This window comes from Schistocerca gregaria, chromosome 5, assembly GCF_023897955.1.
Source record: "Schistocerca gregaria isolate iqSchGreg1 chromosome 5, iqSchGreg1.2, whole genome shotgun sequence".
Classification (NCBI taxonomy): domain Eukaryota; kingdom Metazoa; phylum Arthropoda; class Insecta; order Orthoptera; family Acrididae; genus Schistocerca; species Schistocerca gregaria.
In genome coordinates this window covers 401,981,191-401,997,711 of record NC_064924.1, presented here as the reverse complement: position 1 = coordinate 401,997,711, position 16,521 = coordinate 401,981,191, and the positions used below count along the sequence as shown (strand labels likewise).

At 36.4% G+C, this 16,521-nt stretch overlaps 1 protein-coding gene across 3 annotated transcripts in view; it reads left to right on the top strand.

Moving 5' to 3' along the window:
- The window catches only part of LOC126273013 (uncharacterized), a 163,947-nt gene that overhangs the window by 138,824 nt on the left and 8,602 nt on the right, over positions 1-16,521 (top strand). Inside the window, exons 8-9 of one of the 3 annotated variants that reach the window (XM_049976381.1) lie at positions 4,353-4,469; positions 5,947-5,979. In XM_049976381.1, the coding sequence (XP_049832338.1) occupies positions 4,353-4,469; positions 5,947-5,979 (150 nt within the window). The remainder of the gene's footprint in view (positions 1-4,352; positions 4,470-5,946; positions 5,980-16,521) is intronic. The other 2 variants (XM_049976383.1, XM_049976382.1) reach the window with 2 other exon arrangements.

The window sequence follows — 16,521 nt, the reverse complement described above, 5'->3', positions numbered from 1 at the left end:
TTGTTTGACAACTTTCTGAAAATTGCTTTACACTGCTGAAATATTTTTTTTATTGAGAGGCTTTTCAAACTATTAGCCCTGGGTGGAAACAGTCGAACAACAGCACTGATTTATTTTCTGCAAATAGTGGTAATACATATCACATGTAACACTGAAAATTATTCTCTCCTATTTTTCCAGGTTTCGCTATGTCGATTACAATATTTTTGCAATTGAATAGCCTTGTGTTAATTTTGGTCCTAACTTGGCTTGATGTTTCTGAAGACAGGCATAAACCACTCATGCATGCAGTGCTCTATACACATGTCGGCATTCATCGAATGCACAAGTGACTCTCTCATCACTCGAAACGATAAAGTGCGGATTGCATACAGCTCTTGCACAAAACCTGACTAATTGGCTTTGTACAAAACATTTTAGAGGATAACAAGAAGCTTCGCCTTCATGTCAACTACAAATTTATTTTTACTATTACACTTTAATGACAGCTCCTATACACATTTGCTTGAGGTAAACTTCATAATTTTGCTACATCCTTTTCTGTATAATTCCACGAGTATGTTTAACCATGTCAAAGAATGCTGTTTATCTCACTTGCAATAAAGAGTCCCAGTTTTGGAGACCTCCCTCAGTAAACGTGCATTGACTGTCACAAGCAGTTCTAAATCTTTTGAATGGTTTTTCTTTCCTGCTTTTGTGAGCTGCATTTTGGCACATATTTTGTTCTTTGTGTAAATCTTTATTCCATTTCACAGTTCATATTCTGATTTTAAGAAACAAAACTGGCCTTTCGCACAGCTTAAGTTTAAGCATTTTTCCCTCCTTTGGTTAACCAAAAAATCCACTGCTTTTTCTGTGTCACTGAAAGCTATTACTGTACATGTTATCTTCGGGCTTGGAATGTACACTCTTTTTGTTCTCTATTTTAGCTAGCAGGACAATTGAGTTTGGACCACAATTCATGGAATCGTCTGAGTTATTTCCTGTTCCTTTTAATGTTACCACAATTTCTAATGAAATGTTGACATCTTTTGAATGAGCATCCACAAAATTAACTAATAAGTAATACACATGTAGGTCTTCAGAAGAGGTAGGCGATTTTTATTGCGTACCACATTCTTCACATTTCATCTTTGCAAGGTTGTGGATTCCACATTACTAGGAAACCCTGGAGCCTGCACGAAGACAGTGCTGTTAGAAAGCATATATGACAAAATCACAAAGAAAATTAATTCAGCTTTATCTCCATTTTGCGTTAGGGCACATTTGTATTACTATTACAAAATGCTAGTTGTAGCATAATTAGTAGAGGAGAAATTTTTGCTGTTAAACAGTTTACATGTTTCCAGTCATCGGCATACAGTATGATGAAATTTTGACACATTTCCAGTAGGTATGAGATATGATTAGATTTAGCAATACTGCAAAGGCTGGTGCTAATTATTATTGATGTTGAATGAATTGCAGATTCAAGCAAATGGAAACTGTGATCAATTCTGTCAGATAAACTATCAGCAGAAACTGAAATTCACTATGATCGCATTGTGCCATATTATCTGTTTAACAGTGTGCTGTCTACCGAGGATATGTGCCTGCCATGCTGTGCATGCGCTGTCTGGTACAGCTTTGGCAGGGTTATATATATATACAAAAAATTTCAGGGCACGTTTTGACACAATTCACTGGACAGTTACTTTGTGTGTCACACACATGTAAAATACCTGTGATGTTATTTTTAGCCAAACCTTAACTCTGATTATCACTTTTATTTGTGAAGGTAATAATATATTCTGCATAAAAACAAAGCCCCATTTTGTTGGAGAAGTGAGAATGGATCCTGCATATGAAAATGCCGTGCTTTCACATAGTTACGCAGGTAATAGAAGTCTGAAAACAAAAACAGAGTTACAGTTATCAAAGTGTATTGGTAGTACCACAGTGTGATTTTGTGATCAATCATATTTGATACTGTTGATTACATGTGTGCATAGATCAGTTGATAATGTATTAGCAAAGTTTTGCACATTAATACCATGATAGAGCTTTAGGACACTCATTTCGTTACTTCACAAGAGTTGGATGTTATGAACTGTACATTTTCTGTGTATTTTGGAGACCACGTGGTACGATAATGACATGTTGGAAGCTGTGAATGCCAAAGTCTAATCACGCAGTGAGAGTGGTTGTGCTAGCATGCTATACAGTATTGATCCTTAACTGAATAAAGTCATGGCTAAAGTCATGGTCTAGTGCGTGTATGGGGGGGCTGCTTTCATAATGTGGAGGTACTCCTATGACCCTTGTATGGATCTGCAAGTATGATTCTATTAGGTTGGGGCATAAGATCCTAGCATTTTTGTTTTGCATCTTAATATTCCGGTTGTTATAGGTTTATTTATCAGTTATTGTTCTTTATTTGTAGGTATTCAAAAACAGTCAAAAGTTGCACTTTATATTTTTTATTATGACTGGTTTTGCTCTTCAAATGAATAAGAGCATCATCAGAATGAACAGTTTAAAGTTGGCTGACAGCATTAAAGATTGCATTTACAGTTGGCTAACAGTTCTAAAGATTAATTTGGCTGCACTGTAGCACCTAGACTGTATATTCCGATGATGATCTTGTTCATTTGAAGAGCAAAACCAGTCATAATGAAAAATACAAAGTGCAATATGTGGCTGTTTTCGAAAACTTATATTAACAGCCACTCCCCTGCAGACAATCCCTGCTCTGTTTTATTTGTAGTTCGCTGTTGCTTTTTGAGTTCACATATTATCATTTTGTCATTTTGAGGTAGTGAGTAGGGCTGTGGACACTAGGAAACGGGAGTGCCAAGTTGATAAATTAAAGAATTTCTGGCATATTTTTCTGTTTGAGTGCAATAGAGGGCTGACAGCAGCAGCGACACCAGAAACATTTGTGCCACATTTGGGGATAATGCTATAAGACAGACCACAGCAAGAAAATGGTTTGATGAAGATCGTTTAAACAAATTGATCCATTATGATCCACGTCATTGTACTCAAAAAATAAGCAAATGTGATGAACCGTGATCATTTCACCAATATGCTACATTTGCAGTCAAGAGGTAGGTTCCGAAACCAAGTATATAGTTATCACATGCACTAAGCCAAAAATCAGCTGGTGGCCTTATGTGCATATCTGCTTGCTCATCATCAGTGGCTTGTGAACGACACCGACCATTCCTATACTGTATCATTACTGGTGATGATAAATGGTGTCCTTATGCTAACATAAGGAAAAAAAGGAATGATTGAGCCCAAATGAAGCAGCAATTCCCTGTAAAAAGAAATGTGCATGTCCACAAAAGATAATATTATGCATCTGGTGGAACAGTGACAGTGTAGTATACTATGAATTGTTTCCTTGAGGCGTAACCATCATAGCTGGCATCTTTTGTCCAAGTTGTCTTGCATATGCAATCCAAGAACAATGACCGGATAGACTGCACGAAATGATGCTACTCCATGATAATGCCTGCTTGCATTCTGCTAGACTGACAAAAAGCCCATGACAGCAGGCGAGTTGAGAAGTCATTCCACACTCACTTTATTCACTTGGTCTTGCACCCTCGTATTTTCACCTTTTCCATTCTCTGTCAAACAATTTTCAAGGAACTTCCTTTCCAGATGAAAATGCAGTCAGAACATGGCTCGTTGACTTCTTCGCCTCAAAACCAAGTGATTTATACAATCATGGAATCAGAAAGTTGCCCCAGTGTTGGCAGACTGTTGTAAATAGTGAATTATTGATGATCAAAAACTCTGTTATGTGTATCTTTCGTGTTTATTAAACTTGTGGAGAAATGCTACGAACTTATGCATCAGCTTTATATATCCTGCTGGTGTGAACCTTCAGTAGATCAATACTAGCAACTTCATTGTGTTTTTCCACTTCTCTAGTGCATCATCTTCATTAGAAAATAAAAACCACCATGAACTTTTGTAATGTAAACTTTTCAACATATGCCGTTTGCTGTTTTCTCATTTCTACTTCTTCAGAGTGGTTTTTTGTGCATATGGCAATCGAAGATGTCAGTACTTTTTGATATGCATGTGATCGAATAGTGATCCCATAGAGTAGTCTAAGCTTGGATTAGCTGCATTGTGGCGTGGAAAGCAAGTATTAGTTGAGCATGAAACTGCTCGAAGCTGAAGGTATTCTATAAACATATATCAATGAAGTATAAAGGATAATTGTGACATATTGTGGATGCCAAAAATCAGTTCATCAGGAACTTTGTGAATGGTGCTAAAGAAAGTAGCCACCATTAGGCAGTCTCTCTTCTGAATCATCTTATTTAAATGTAACTACCCCTGTATCTTTTTAGAAAAATTTCTTCTCCGAGGCAAGTCGTGATGCAGTACTTTCGTCATCATCACCAGAAACTCCACTTGAAGAGGTACCAATTATTCCTGGTCTTTCTTCTGGAAACAGGGAAGATGAGGTATGGGAAGCTGCTTCAGAATTTTTGTGTCTAAAATAACATAAAATAAAATAAAAAAATAAATCGTTAGTCTTTCGCAATAGTGATACTATTCACATTATTGGTTGATCTTCTTTGCATGCTTATCTTAATTCCTTCCTTATCTTTCTTCCTTTACTTTTTTAAGTGAATAGGATTTTTTTGTGTCATGCAATTGATACATTTGTTTTTAAGATACATTTTTATTTATTTTTGAAGCACTCCCATCGTTCATTTGTTGATGAGTCTTATGACCAAAATACTGTTCTACCCAGCATATTTAATTGTTATTATATGTGGAAATACGACCTTGAGAAAAGGCAAAGAGTGTCCTTGTTCAGTTGGTGGTGGAGTGTTCAATTGTTGTTCTTTTTATGAGGTTTTGTCACATTATTTTGTTGCTGTATCATGCATATAATATGACTCGGCATTGGTGTTTATACATTTTTCTTTTATATGTTGTGTTAAATGATGTAATTTGTTGTTTCCGCAGCATCTCTTTGTTGTTGCCTTTTCTATCTGTAATTTATTTTTCTCATGTCTTTTAATTTTGCTTTTCCACACATGTTGCTTTATTATGTCAAGCCCACTTGTTGACAGTACCTATTACAGCATTACGTCATGATTTAGGTTAAAAATGATTAAAGCCTCATTTTTCTGCTGTGTTCCATATTACAGCTTGCTTTGCCATAATACTGGTGTTTGAGTTTTGTACCACAAGATTTAATTTTTAGCATTTTACTTGTACACAGACAACAGTGAATACCTCGAATAACTGATAAAAGGTGGAGGAAGTGTGAGAAAAAGTGTCAGAGACTTTTGTAAATGTATGTAGTGAGGACTTCTTACCTTTTTCATTTCTGCTATTTAGAAAATGGTGTAGCCCATAGATCATAAATTTTAAATTTTAAGAGCCAAGTCTGAATTGCAATCCACCTATTCTGATGTAAGATTTTCACTGTATCTTGAAATCACTCTGTGCAAATGTTCTTTGTATGATGGCACAAATAAAGTCTTCCTCCACGCGTCCCAAATTGAGGTATTGCATCATCTCTAACAACACTGCTGTTTATGGAAATTTTTTTCTTATTACCATCTCTTTTCTGTGATCTGTAGACTGACTCTTTAATTATTAAAATGGATGGGGTATGCTGCAATTCTTAGAATAATTAGGCCCATGTATTAATTTCATTATTAAGAGTTTTCTCTGTTATTCATTGCAAATAGAAGAAACTATCAGTTTACTGGGGTAAAAAGTCCTATTCAAAGTCAGAATTCTGAAATCAGTATCCCTTGTTTTCCATTCTCAGTATTTGTATTAGCCAGTAGCTAAGCCTTTTTTTTAAATTAACTAATTAAAATGTCGATATTAAGTTTGTTTTGTGTTATCAGTCCTTACATTTAACTTAACTTTCTCTGAAGATGAAACACTGTTCTAACTTTTTTGGTTTATTTCTAGGAAAAATCACTTAAGAATGAGGAAAACTCCTTAGTAAGTATTCCAGCCTGATTTTAACAGTTATTCTTGTTCAAGTAAATAGTGACAAACACTTTCAGAGTAAATAAAAAACAGTATGATACCAAAATAAATTTAAATGTGAGGCTGTGTATAACACCAATGGAAATTTCTCAGTGGAATAATCCATTTATATTATAAAAATGGATGTGTGTATGTGCGCATTTATCTGTGTACGTGTGTGTTCCCACATCGCCTCCAAAATCACTGGGGTGATCTCAGCCAAACTTAGTGTGCATATACCTTACTGGAAGGTGACATTCATTGTGAGGTTAAGAACTGCTTACCTATGAAAGACATGAGGTTGGAGGTGGAGGTGTAAAAGCCGTTGCGTCCACAACTCATGAATTCCCAAACTTTATTGATCCAGTATTAGAGAATGAAAGCACTCAGCGACATGCAACAAACTTTAGACGTAATTTCAAACCTTTATAACTATGTTTCCCACTGACAACCCATAGAAAATGATGAAAGGAAAAATGTTGTATCACTTACTACTTTTCCGCTGTTCATGCAGTAAAAGCACTACTTCTTTACTACTAACTGTATTTGCAACACCTTTTACAGACAGTCTGCACATATACCACTGAATGTAAATGCAAAATTATGTCATTTTATGACAAATAGTCCAGGAGAGATGACTATCCACATAAGCTGCTGAATGAATGTACGTACAAAATTATATTGTTGTATGAAACATAGTTCAGGCTATATGTTCCTAGTTCAGGAGTAATGTCTTTATAAGCACTAAGTACAAGGCCAGACACTACATGGTATTGGCATCAGTGCACAGCTATAAATAAATACCTGGACATGCTGGGTTTCTCAACTAGTATGTAACAAAAGAAAAGAAAAGAAAAGGCACCCACTCACCTACAGCTAATTGATGTGTGATGCATAGAAGCTGTCACAGAATACGGTATTTATAATAGCTTTCGAGCTTTTGGTTTTTCCCTAGCAAGAGTACACACACCAACATTCACACACACAACCACATAGAGGCTAACATTTCTTACCTACACTGTGTCTGAAAAAGAAAGTAGTGATTATGTGCAGTGTGAAAAGTAGTTTATAAAGAAATACTAGGGCTCTTTTGATCAGTACTGTGTATTTTTAATTGAAATTACACCAGGAAAGTTCATAGCTACCTTCTACATGTTGATTGATATTACAAGTACCACTTTGATTGGTGCATTGTGTGATATCAAGTTACATTCAATCCTTTTATTGTTACTTTTTTATTTGCTGTCCCGGACCACATAATTTTGATTGATTACTTTAATATTTTATTATAAAATAAGACAGCATTTTTCAGCTCTTTTTTTTCCAAATTTGGTTCTCTTACTATTGGAATTGTACACCTTATTAAGAGGTAAAAGTAATGTGCGTTCTGTAAAATGGTAATTTAGAAGATAGCTTCATTCATAATTAGTGACCTAATTATAAGTTCCATGGAGAGGAGAACAACTGGACAATGAGATCCAGCATCCAAATCCTGAAATACTCCTAAACCATCATGATATGAAGTTACTGAAGTTTCTAATTAAACATGTTAAAAGTATATATTAAAATACAAAGTTCACATATCCTTCAGAATGTGAGTTTTGTATTCTTTTTTGTAAATATACGTATTTCAAGATAAAATGGCAGCCACAAAATTTAAATGCGTATTATCAATGTTACACATGACACTTGAGAACAATATAATGAGGAGGAAAGTTGGTACTCAACTTTTAGCGGAGATGTTTAGTCACAGTTAGGCACAACAAAAAGACTTTCATGATTGAAGATTTTGGCCTTAGGCCTTCATCAACAATACACACACACACACACACACACACACACACACACACACACACACTACTCAAGACTTTTACATGACACTTTAGGTCCCTCATGTTAATAATGACAGGTACCATAAAGTGGGGTCCCATAACAAATGTAAATGAACATTAATTAATTTTTGATTCATCCACATCTAATTGCCAGCCTAATACAACAATAATTATGGAGTCACATGTGTTAAATTAATGAACATGTGAATCCATAATTACATAGAGGACAAGGTGATTCATAAGTAGTGTTTTACTATTTATCTACATCTCATCACAAGTAACTGCACACAGTAAACACGGCCTTTTGGCTGACAAGAGGGCCATGATGATACTTGCTCCTATGCTACATGCCTTGTGTGTTCTGATTTGTCTTTCTGAAAAGCTGAGTCGGTATCCTCGTGTAATAAAGATACTGAACTCAGGAAAATGTAAAGAGTTCAGGATTTTTCATCACAAATTTTGAGTGTACAGAATTTTAGTAATGCGATCCAAGATAGGAGGAAGGGCAGCATCAGTTGTAAATTGTTAATTTGTTATTGCAGATCAACTTCAGCTACTGTGTTGCTATCTTCAGCACAGTTATAACCATGTCATGACGACTCATCATAAATATAATAGCATATTGTGCCAGTTGATGTTATAGATACCAAACATCAGTTAAACTCAGTTTCATTGATGTTTGTCATTTGCAATGTCAAGTGGTACCATGTGCTATTATACAGGATGACTCAGAATTAATTTTATAGATTTTATGTGTCAAAATAAAATATAAGTTGAAGTCTATCAGCAAAATCTTTATTTATTTTTGAAATATATAGTTTAGGAATTTGCTTCTTAAAAATAATGTCATTTAAATACAATCCAGCACTCCTACAGCACTCATTTAAACAACGAACAAAATTTTACATGACAACTCGCCATGGACTGGCTACCACTTCTCTATAGATATTCTCTTCCAGTTGCTCCAGAGATGTCAGATTTTTGACCTACACTTGAGATTTGACATACCCCTGTTAAAAAAATTCCATGGGGCTCAAGCCTGGATTGTATGGTGTGGGAGCCAGTATATGTCACCCCTCCTGGAGATCAATTTGGTGGGGGAAATTTTGAAAACTCGCAGTACTGGTGCATTGAATGTGTCTGCAGTGGCTCTGTCTTGCTGAAACCGTGTTCTTTGGTTACAACCAGGAAAATTTTGCAATTCAGGCACCAAAAAGTCATTTAACATCATCACATAACATTCCAAATTAACTGTAACTGCACTACTATTCTTATCCTCGAAAAAATATGGGCCAATTATTACTCAGGCTGATGTTACAGCCCATACAGTAACTTCTGTTTAGGATTTGTTCCACTCCATTAGTAGCAATTTTGCTTATTGCTGTGACCATTCAGGTGAAAATGAGTGTTGTCAGAAAACAGAACAATGTTAAATGAAGGGCACTCAGTCACACCATTAATGAACTAGCCTATTCTGGGCATCCTAGGGCTTTAATTCTTGCACCAATTGGATTTTGTAAGGATTCAGTTTTAGGTCTTTTTGCAGAATTCAATGCAGTGATGACCTATACTCATTTAAAGAACTTGCAGGCTTACAAATGGAGACGTTAGGCTCGTCATGAACAGACCGATTTACATTCTCCATGGATTTGCCGATTCTTGATGACCTTGGTTGGCTGTGTTTCAGTTTGGCCACTGTTGAACCAGTCTCCTTAAATGTTTTGAACCATTTCCAGTTAAGGAGAAGTTAGCATAATTTGCATTATGCAATCCACAATCACTGTAAAATTTCCTCCGTGCTACAGTTGTTGAATCACCATTTTGGTAAGATTCTCACTCACAGAACAAAAATTCCATGCCCGAGAAATTCTCCATATAAACTGAATTCCTAAAAGTCAAGCAGGTGTTGAATGTACCTCCGCCCCACCCTCCTCCCCACTCTCCTCTGATTTGTTGTGCATATGCAGAGAGCTCTTCAAATATAAACTTGTTTGAGATGACTTGTATTTACAATGAGTCATCATGATTTGGATATAATTGAGCTGAACATAGCTACACAATAGCTGAAATCGATCCGCAATAAACAGATCAAAAATTTACGACTGATATTGCCCTCCCTCCTACCTAGGATATCCTTAATATGGCCATGGAGCACACTGTTCCTGATGGAAATAAACCTGGTTTTACTAGTATGATTCAGTCTGAAAGTATATTTTATAATGAAAGAGATTTTTTTTCTCTTTTAATTTTTACAAACTTACGCTTTCTTACCAACCTCTTTTCTGTGTTATTTAAGTAATCCTTTTCTGTTCAGTACATATTATTTAAGATGTTTGTTTTAACTCTCTTTTTAAACATGTTGGTTTTAATATATTTTATGTCTGTGGCCAGTTTATTGTTGAGCTTGAGTCTGTGCTAGTTTTTTGTTTAATTTTTCTCAGTAAATATAACTCAAGTTTGGTTCTTGTTTCTCAATCATTGGCTGTTGCTGTTAGTTCAGTAATTACTAGCTTTTTCCCTAATGTACGTAATGGGTTGGTAGATATGCTTTGATTGTGCAGTCACAATCCCCAACTCTTTAAAAATATTTGTACTTTGAGGCCAGTTAGTGTTCTTAGTTATTATTCATGTGATGCATTTATGTATTTCAAGTCTTGTGGGAGTTTATTTGCACTTGAGCCCAAAAAAAATATACCATAGGTAAGGACTGAGTACACATAAGAATAGTATATAACTAAGAGACATTTGCTGTTTTACACTGATGACAGGACTCTAAGGTCATAACAAGCTAATGACATTCATTTTGCTGGCATCTTTGTGTACTTATATATTCATCCATAAAAAATTTGGGTTCACCACACATTCTATGGAATTACCACAACATTTAGTATGTGTTTGCAATAACTCAAGACTTTTGACAGTTCCGTGCAGAACGAGTGGAGGGGTGCAGTGTTGTCTGTACATGCTAGGAGTGCCCCGCATATTTTTGCCACATAGTCGTTAATTGGCCTTCAGTGAAGAAGTGTTAAGTAACTAAAAATTATACCAAAGATGCTACCTACACCCATGAATAATTTATGGTGTAAGAAGCTTGTGTCCAAGAGAAGAATCAAATTATCACAATAGCTACTTTCATCTGCATTTCCACCTCACTAAAACATTTAATGAATTGTTGCCACCATGGCCCATATAAGTTCTGTCAGATCAAAATTGGCATGGCATGGAAGAATCCTGAATACATTACACCGTTTCACTATAGTCAGTTCCCCAGCCTGATAGCATGGGGGTTTTTGGCTTGTATAGCTTTATAAGTTTGATGAAGTTGACCTTTCCATGCTAGGTTCAGGTTTCTCTGATGATGCGTACCCAAAACAAATTATCCACTTTCTTCCATTGCCCATTGCCAAAGCTTTTTGTCAACACAGTGGAATGTGATAGTGCAGTGTCCATTACTATTGTTTAATTTGGGAGAATATTTTGTAAAATAAAATTAGAAATCCATTCTATGGAAACACTGTCATTCTTTTCCTCATCATGGTCCCCTTGCTTTCTGGAATAAAACAGCAATAAACAGTTTGAACTGAAGCCATGATATGAGGCATGTGAAGGTTGATTGCGTAGCCATTGTTTCCTGTCGGTGCTTTCATTGTTCCTTTGGCTGTTTGATCCACTCAGACATTTGTGAACCTTTGACATGCATTAATCTATGTGTCATCCAGCCACACAATGTGTTCAAACAAAATGCTCTTCACAGAATTCAGATCTGGTTTATCCATGCCATGCTCTCACTTCTCTTGGTGATAAATTTTCGATATAAAAACTTTTTGTGATCAAAACCTAGCTTATGAAGACATTTTGCAGAGATAACTTACTTCTGATAAATAGCTCCTCTTCATTGGGGCTAAAAAGAAGTGTGTTTAATGTAAGGTACTCCTTGCATTGATAACAGCCATACACGTATGTATATTGCATCCTGCTACAGTGCAACTGTCTTGTTCCCAAATCCGTTGTGGATTTTTTTTTTTTTTTTTTTTTTTTTTTTTTTTTTTTTTTTTTTTTTTTTGCCGCTGTATCCATGGGAGAATGACTTTGTGATGCCTCATCAACTTCATTTTCCCTTCTGTCCTTTCGGTTGTCAAAACCACTGATCCAAGAATGTTAAGTGCAACAGCTTTTCTGCCCACTCGTCTTGAAGCATCTAAAATCAGACCCCCACTATTTGCTATCATATTGAAAGTACTCACACACAAAGCAGCCAAATCTGTGCCCTTGTCTGTGTATTTGAATTCTGCTTCCAACCATCAATACTTTTGAAGCCAGTGAAAGTGTTCTTGGATAACTTCTTTTATGGCAAACCTCATATTGGGACATCTCATACTGTTACTAACAAAATGGTAATCCTAAAATATTTGATTCACAATAACAGCAGACAAACACACTCCATTGCTTTGATTACACTTTGTGAGGTTGCTCTTCGTTGTTCAATTTACTGATGATTACTCCTTTTCGTGGCTGTGATGGATTCTTTCAGTATTATTATTGTCTGAGAATCATTTAGGTGCAGTTAATTAAGCACAGTGGATTGAGATGTCACTATTAGTTTATTATATTCTCTGTCAAAAGGTATTACTGAATTATGGTGACAAAATAACCATCCAATTTCAGTTTCATTAATGCTTCAATCTTGGATGATATTCTCTACTTGAGAATCACTGTGCAGTATTCTGCTGACATGTAACTGTAAAATTCAGTACACTGCTTTCTGCTTTCTTTCAAATTCTTCCTCTGACTGAGTGTTTGGTGCTGACCAGATTTATTGACTCCACTTTAACATCTGCCACGCTGTAGTATGCTCAGAAATGAGCAATCGTAAACTTCATTGAGTTCAGATATCCGTAACTGCATGTTTTCGCTCCTCACAGATATTGTATTTATTTTTTCTCTTACCTATCGAGATGCAGCTGTGGTGACCTCACAGCTTCACTGCTAGAGCTGAGGAAATGGACGCAACTGATTTGTGAACCAAATGTTACTGCTTACTAACAGCATGGCAGTAGGGTGGACTATACATGCCGAGCCGGCCGTGGTGTGGGAGTAAAGCTGACTCATCATTGGTGTTGTCTTGTTGTCTGGGCAATGGGTGCCATGGTCTTCCACTAGACAAAGTTGTCAAAAGTCACATTATCAGTTGTTTTCCTGTGCCTAACATTGTCTGGGAAGTTAATGATGTATAGTATGTGAAGAACAATAATGATCCTAAGATACCATGTTAAAAACTCATATAGTAGGGTTGGCATCTTCTGCAACACCTCAGTATGGGACTCCACTGATAAATCCAAATTTTTACACTGAGCATCTGTTATTTTATTAATGGAAGAACATGGACAATGTAGTAATTAGAAAACTTAGGTTAATCACTGTAATGTAAAATTCTGTCTTAATAACTTTGAATGTAATTACTGCAGGTATTTTTTAAACACTTATGGAGCATTAAAAATGCTAAACATTGATGAGTGACATATCAATCCATCATAAGACTACTCTCAGTCAAAATAGTATTACCTATTTCACTGACTTTAGTTAATGGTTTCTTGACATTCTTAATGATTAAAAAAAAAGTTCCTGCAGTTGTAACTGTAAGTTAGAACATCCACATTTTGCGTACAAGAAATTGTTATTTATGTGTGCTAGCCATGGATATTTCTTCTTTTGTCTTTCTAAATAAGCGCATAGCCTTTTTACCCACCTCGGAAGTGAACTTTTTGTACTTTGAAATTAACTATTTTTGTACAAGAAACAACTAGCATCACATGTTGGCTGTTGACAATTGACATCAATTCATAGTTGCAACCTTCAAAAATGAGAAATCCCTTACTCTACAGAATGATCGGCACACATCCTACACTAACATAGTTTGGATTTGATAAATTTGTTTTCTGGACATAATGTACTAGTTTTCTTATTACTGTAACACTATTTTTGTCAGCTGCACACTTGAGCTTCAATAGACACACCAGCAAATAAAAGATATTAAAAGAACACAACAAAATAAATGTGACGATAAAATTAGCAGTCACACATTCCAATTTCATCTTCACCATATTTTGGAAATGGATCCCTAGACATAGCATTTTCAAAAATTATCACAAGAAACAGCCAACACATTCAAGCTGTGCAGCATACAAATATCTTTGGCCACAAAAAGAAAGTTGTATGATAGACTGTCACACTTTGCCAATATGAATCCAGTGAATTCTCCATTCAAGTCAGATGTAAAATCAAATGTACAAGTTTTGCATTTTGTTGTAATACCAGGTGCTTATAATGAAACTGACAGTGTTCCGAGTGCTACAGTATAGGCTGTATACATCACAGGCTGCTGAAACATTAGGTATGTTCATTAATGCTGAAAAAATAATAGTTCCACTTTCTGCCTCCAGGTGAAATATGGTGCTGCAAGCAGTCAGAATGTGGTGTTGGTGCAGAAAAAGGGGACGAATGATGAAACACATGATTATGGTGGTTGTGGCATGGTTAATATAGTATAGTCACAAGTCACAACATGTGTTCAGTATGATCTCCTGACTCAGCAACATTTTGTATCTGTAACATGCCATGAGTGACAGTTGTGGGGAAAGCTAACCAAAGACTGTGTTTTATTGGCAGGACACTTAGTAAATGTAACAGACATATTAGGGAGACTGCCTACACTACACTTGTGCATCCTCTTTTAGAATACTGCTGCACGGTGTGGGATCCTTACCAGGTGGGACTGACCGAGTACATTGAAAAGTTCAAAGAAAGGCAGCATGTTTTGTATTATTGCTAAATACGGGAGAGGGTTCACAGAAATGATACAGGATTTGGGCTGGACATCATTAAAGAAAGGCGTTTTTCATTGTGACGGGACCTCCTCATGAAATTTCAATCACCAACTTTCTCCGCTGAATGCGAAAATATTTTGTTGATACTGACCTACATAGGGAGGAATGATCACCACGATAAAATAAGGGGAATCAGAGCTCGTACAGAAAGATATAGGTGTTCATTCTTTTTGTGCACTGTATAAGATTGGAATAATAGATAATTGCGAAGGAGGTTCATGAACCCTCTTCCAGGAACTTAAATGTGATTTGCAGAGTATCCCTGTAGATGTAGATGTAGATGCATGCTGCAAACATGGTGTAATCAGAGAGATATGCTGTAGCATGCTATCCTTCAGACCAGCAAGAGTCTGGATACATCCCTTACAGACATGATCTTTTAGGTAGCCTCAAAACTAGAAGTCTTATGGATTTAGGATGGGGTATCTGGACGGCCATAAATCTTGAAATTGCTTAGAGATGATAAGGCCATTACCGAAGGTTTCTCAGAGCAAATCTTCCATCTGACAAGCAACATGTTATTTTGCTCCATCTTGCTTGAAAAGAATAGTGTGGATACATTTTTTTTTTTTTTTTTTTTTTTTTTTTTTTTTTTTTTTTTTTTTTTTTCCAAAACTGGATGTTACACAAGGAGGTTCTTATAATATGCAATTATCACTGTACATGTAACAGACCCACAAGGTGTCATCTCCCTGAAGAAAAATGGACCAAGAAGAAGTAGCTGAGTGCTTCATTGTTCCTGCACAAAATGTGGTTGAGTAGATTCCCATATGTGATAGTTCTTTGCATTCACAGCACCATACAGAGAAAAATTTTCCTCAGGTGCCCAAAGAATACTCCATAGCCACATGTCATCCATTTCCATGCATGTAAAAAAATGAATGGCAGTCACAGTGCTGCAGCCTATCTTAGGGCTTTATTTGGCACACATTCTGAGTCTTGTTGGGATAAGAGTGTAAGATGTGCTGCAGAATCTTTTAAACTGTTGACCAGGGGAGTGACAGTTCCTTTGACACAGCATGAACACTGGCTGCAGAATTTTAGGCATGTAGTGCATGGTTGGCTATAGCTACAGCAACTTCAACAACCGCTATGGGAAAGGACCACCCCATTTCTCAGGTGCACCTACTAATCACAGTTCTTCAAGGGTCTTGATCATATCCTGTAGCCCATTTATTGACATGGGGCCTCTTCACAGCTCTTCCTGTTGGCGATATTCGCACACTGCATCGGTACTGTTGCTGCCATTATGATAAAACAACTTTTTCCAGAAGTACATGGTCTATCTTTTCAACAGCTATTGTGTTTTGTATGGAAAACTTCAATCTTATTGACCCTTTACACTGATGGTCACCTCAAAAAAGAAATCACCACACATTGCCAAGTGACAAAACAGCATACTGGCATCAAAACAGGAAACATTTCACATTTTTACTGCTTACAGCACCATATTTTTACCTGGTGACAGAAAGTGGAACTATTGGTTCCCCCCCCCCTCCCCCCCCCTGGAGCATGTTCACTGAGTGCACTGATTAAAAATGACTATATCTAGGACATTTCAGCGTCCTGTAACATATGCAGTCTGCACTACAGCACCTGGAACACCGTCATAATACCTGCAACATATCAGTAGTTGTGTGTTTTACGCTATAGAACATAGCAGTATATTTGTTGAAAGCCAATGAATTTCACATCATCTCTGAGTAGCATTTACACCAGTTGCCCTATATGGCTCTCTCTAGCACAATGCAAGTTATTCCCTTATGTCTTAATGCACATACTGTGCCCTGTCATCCTGT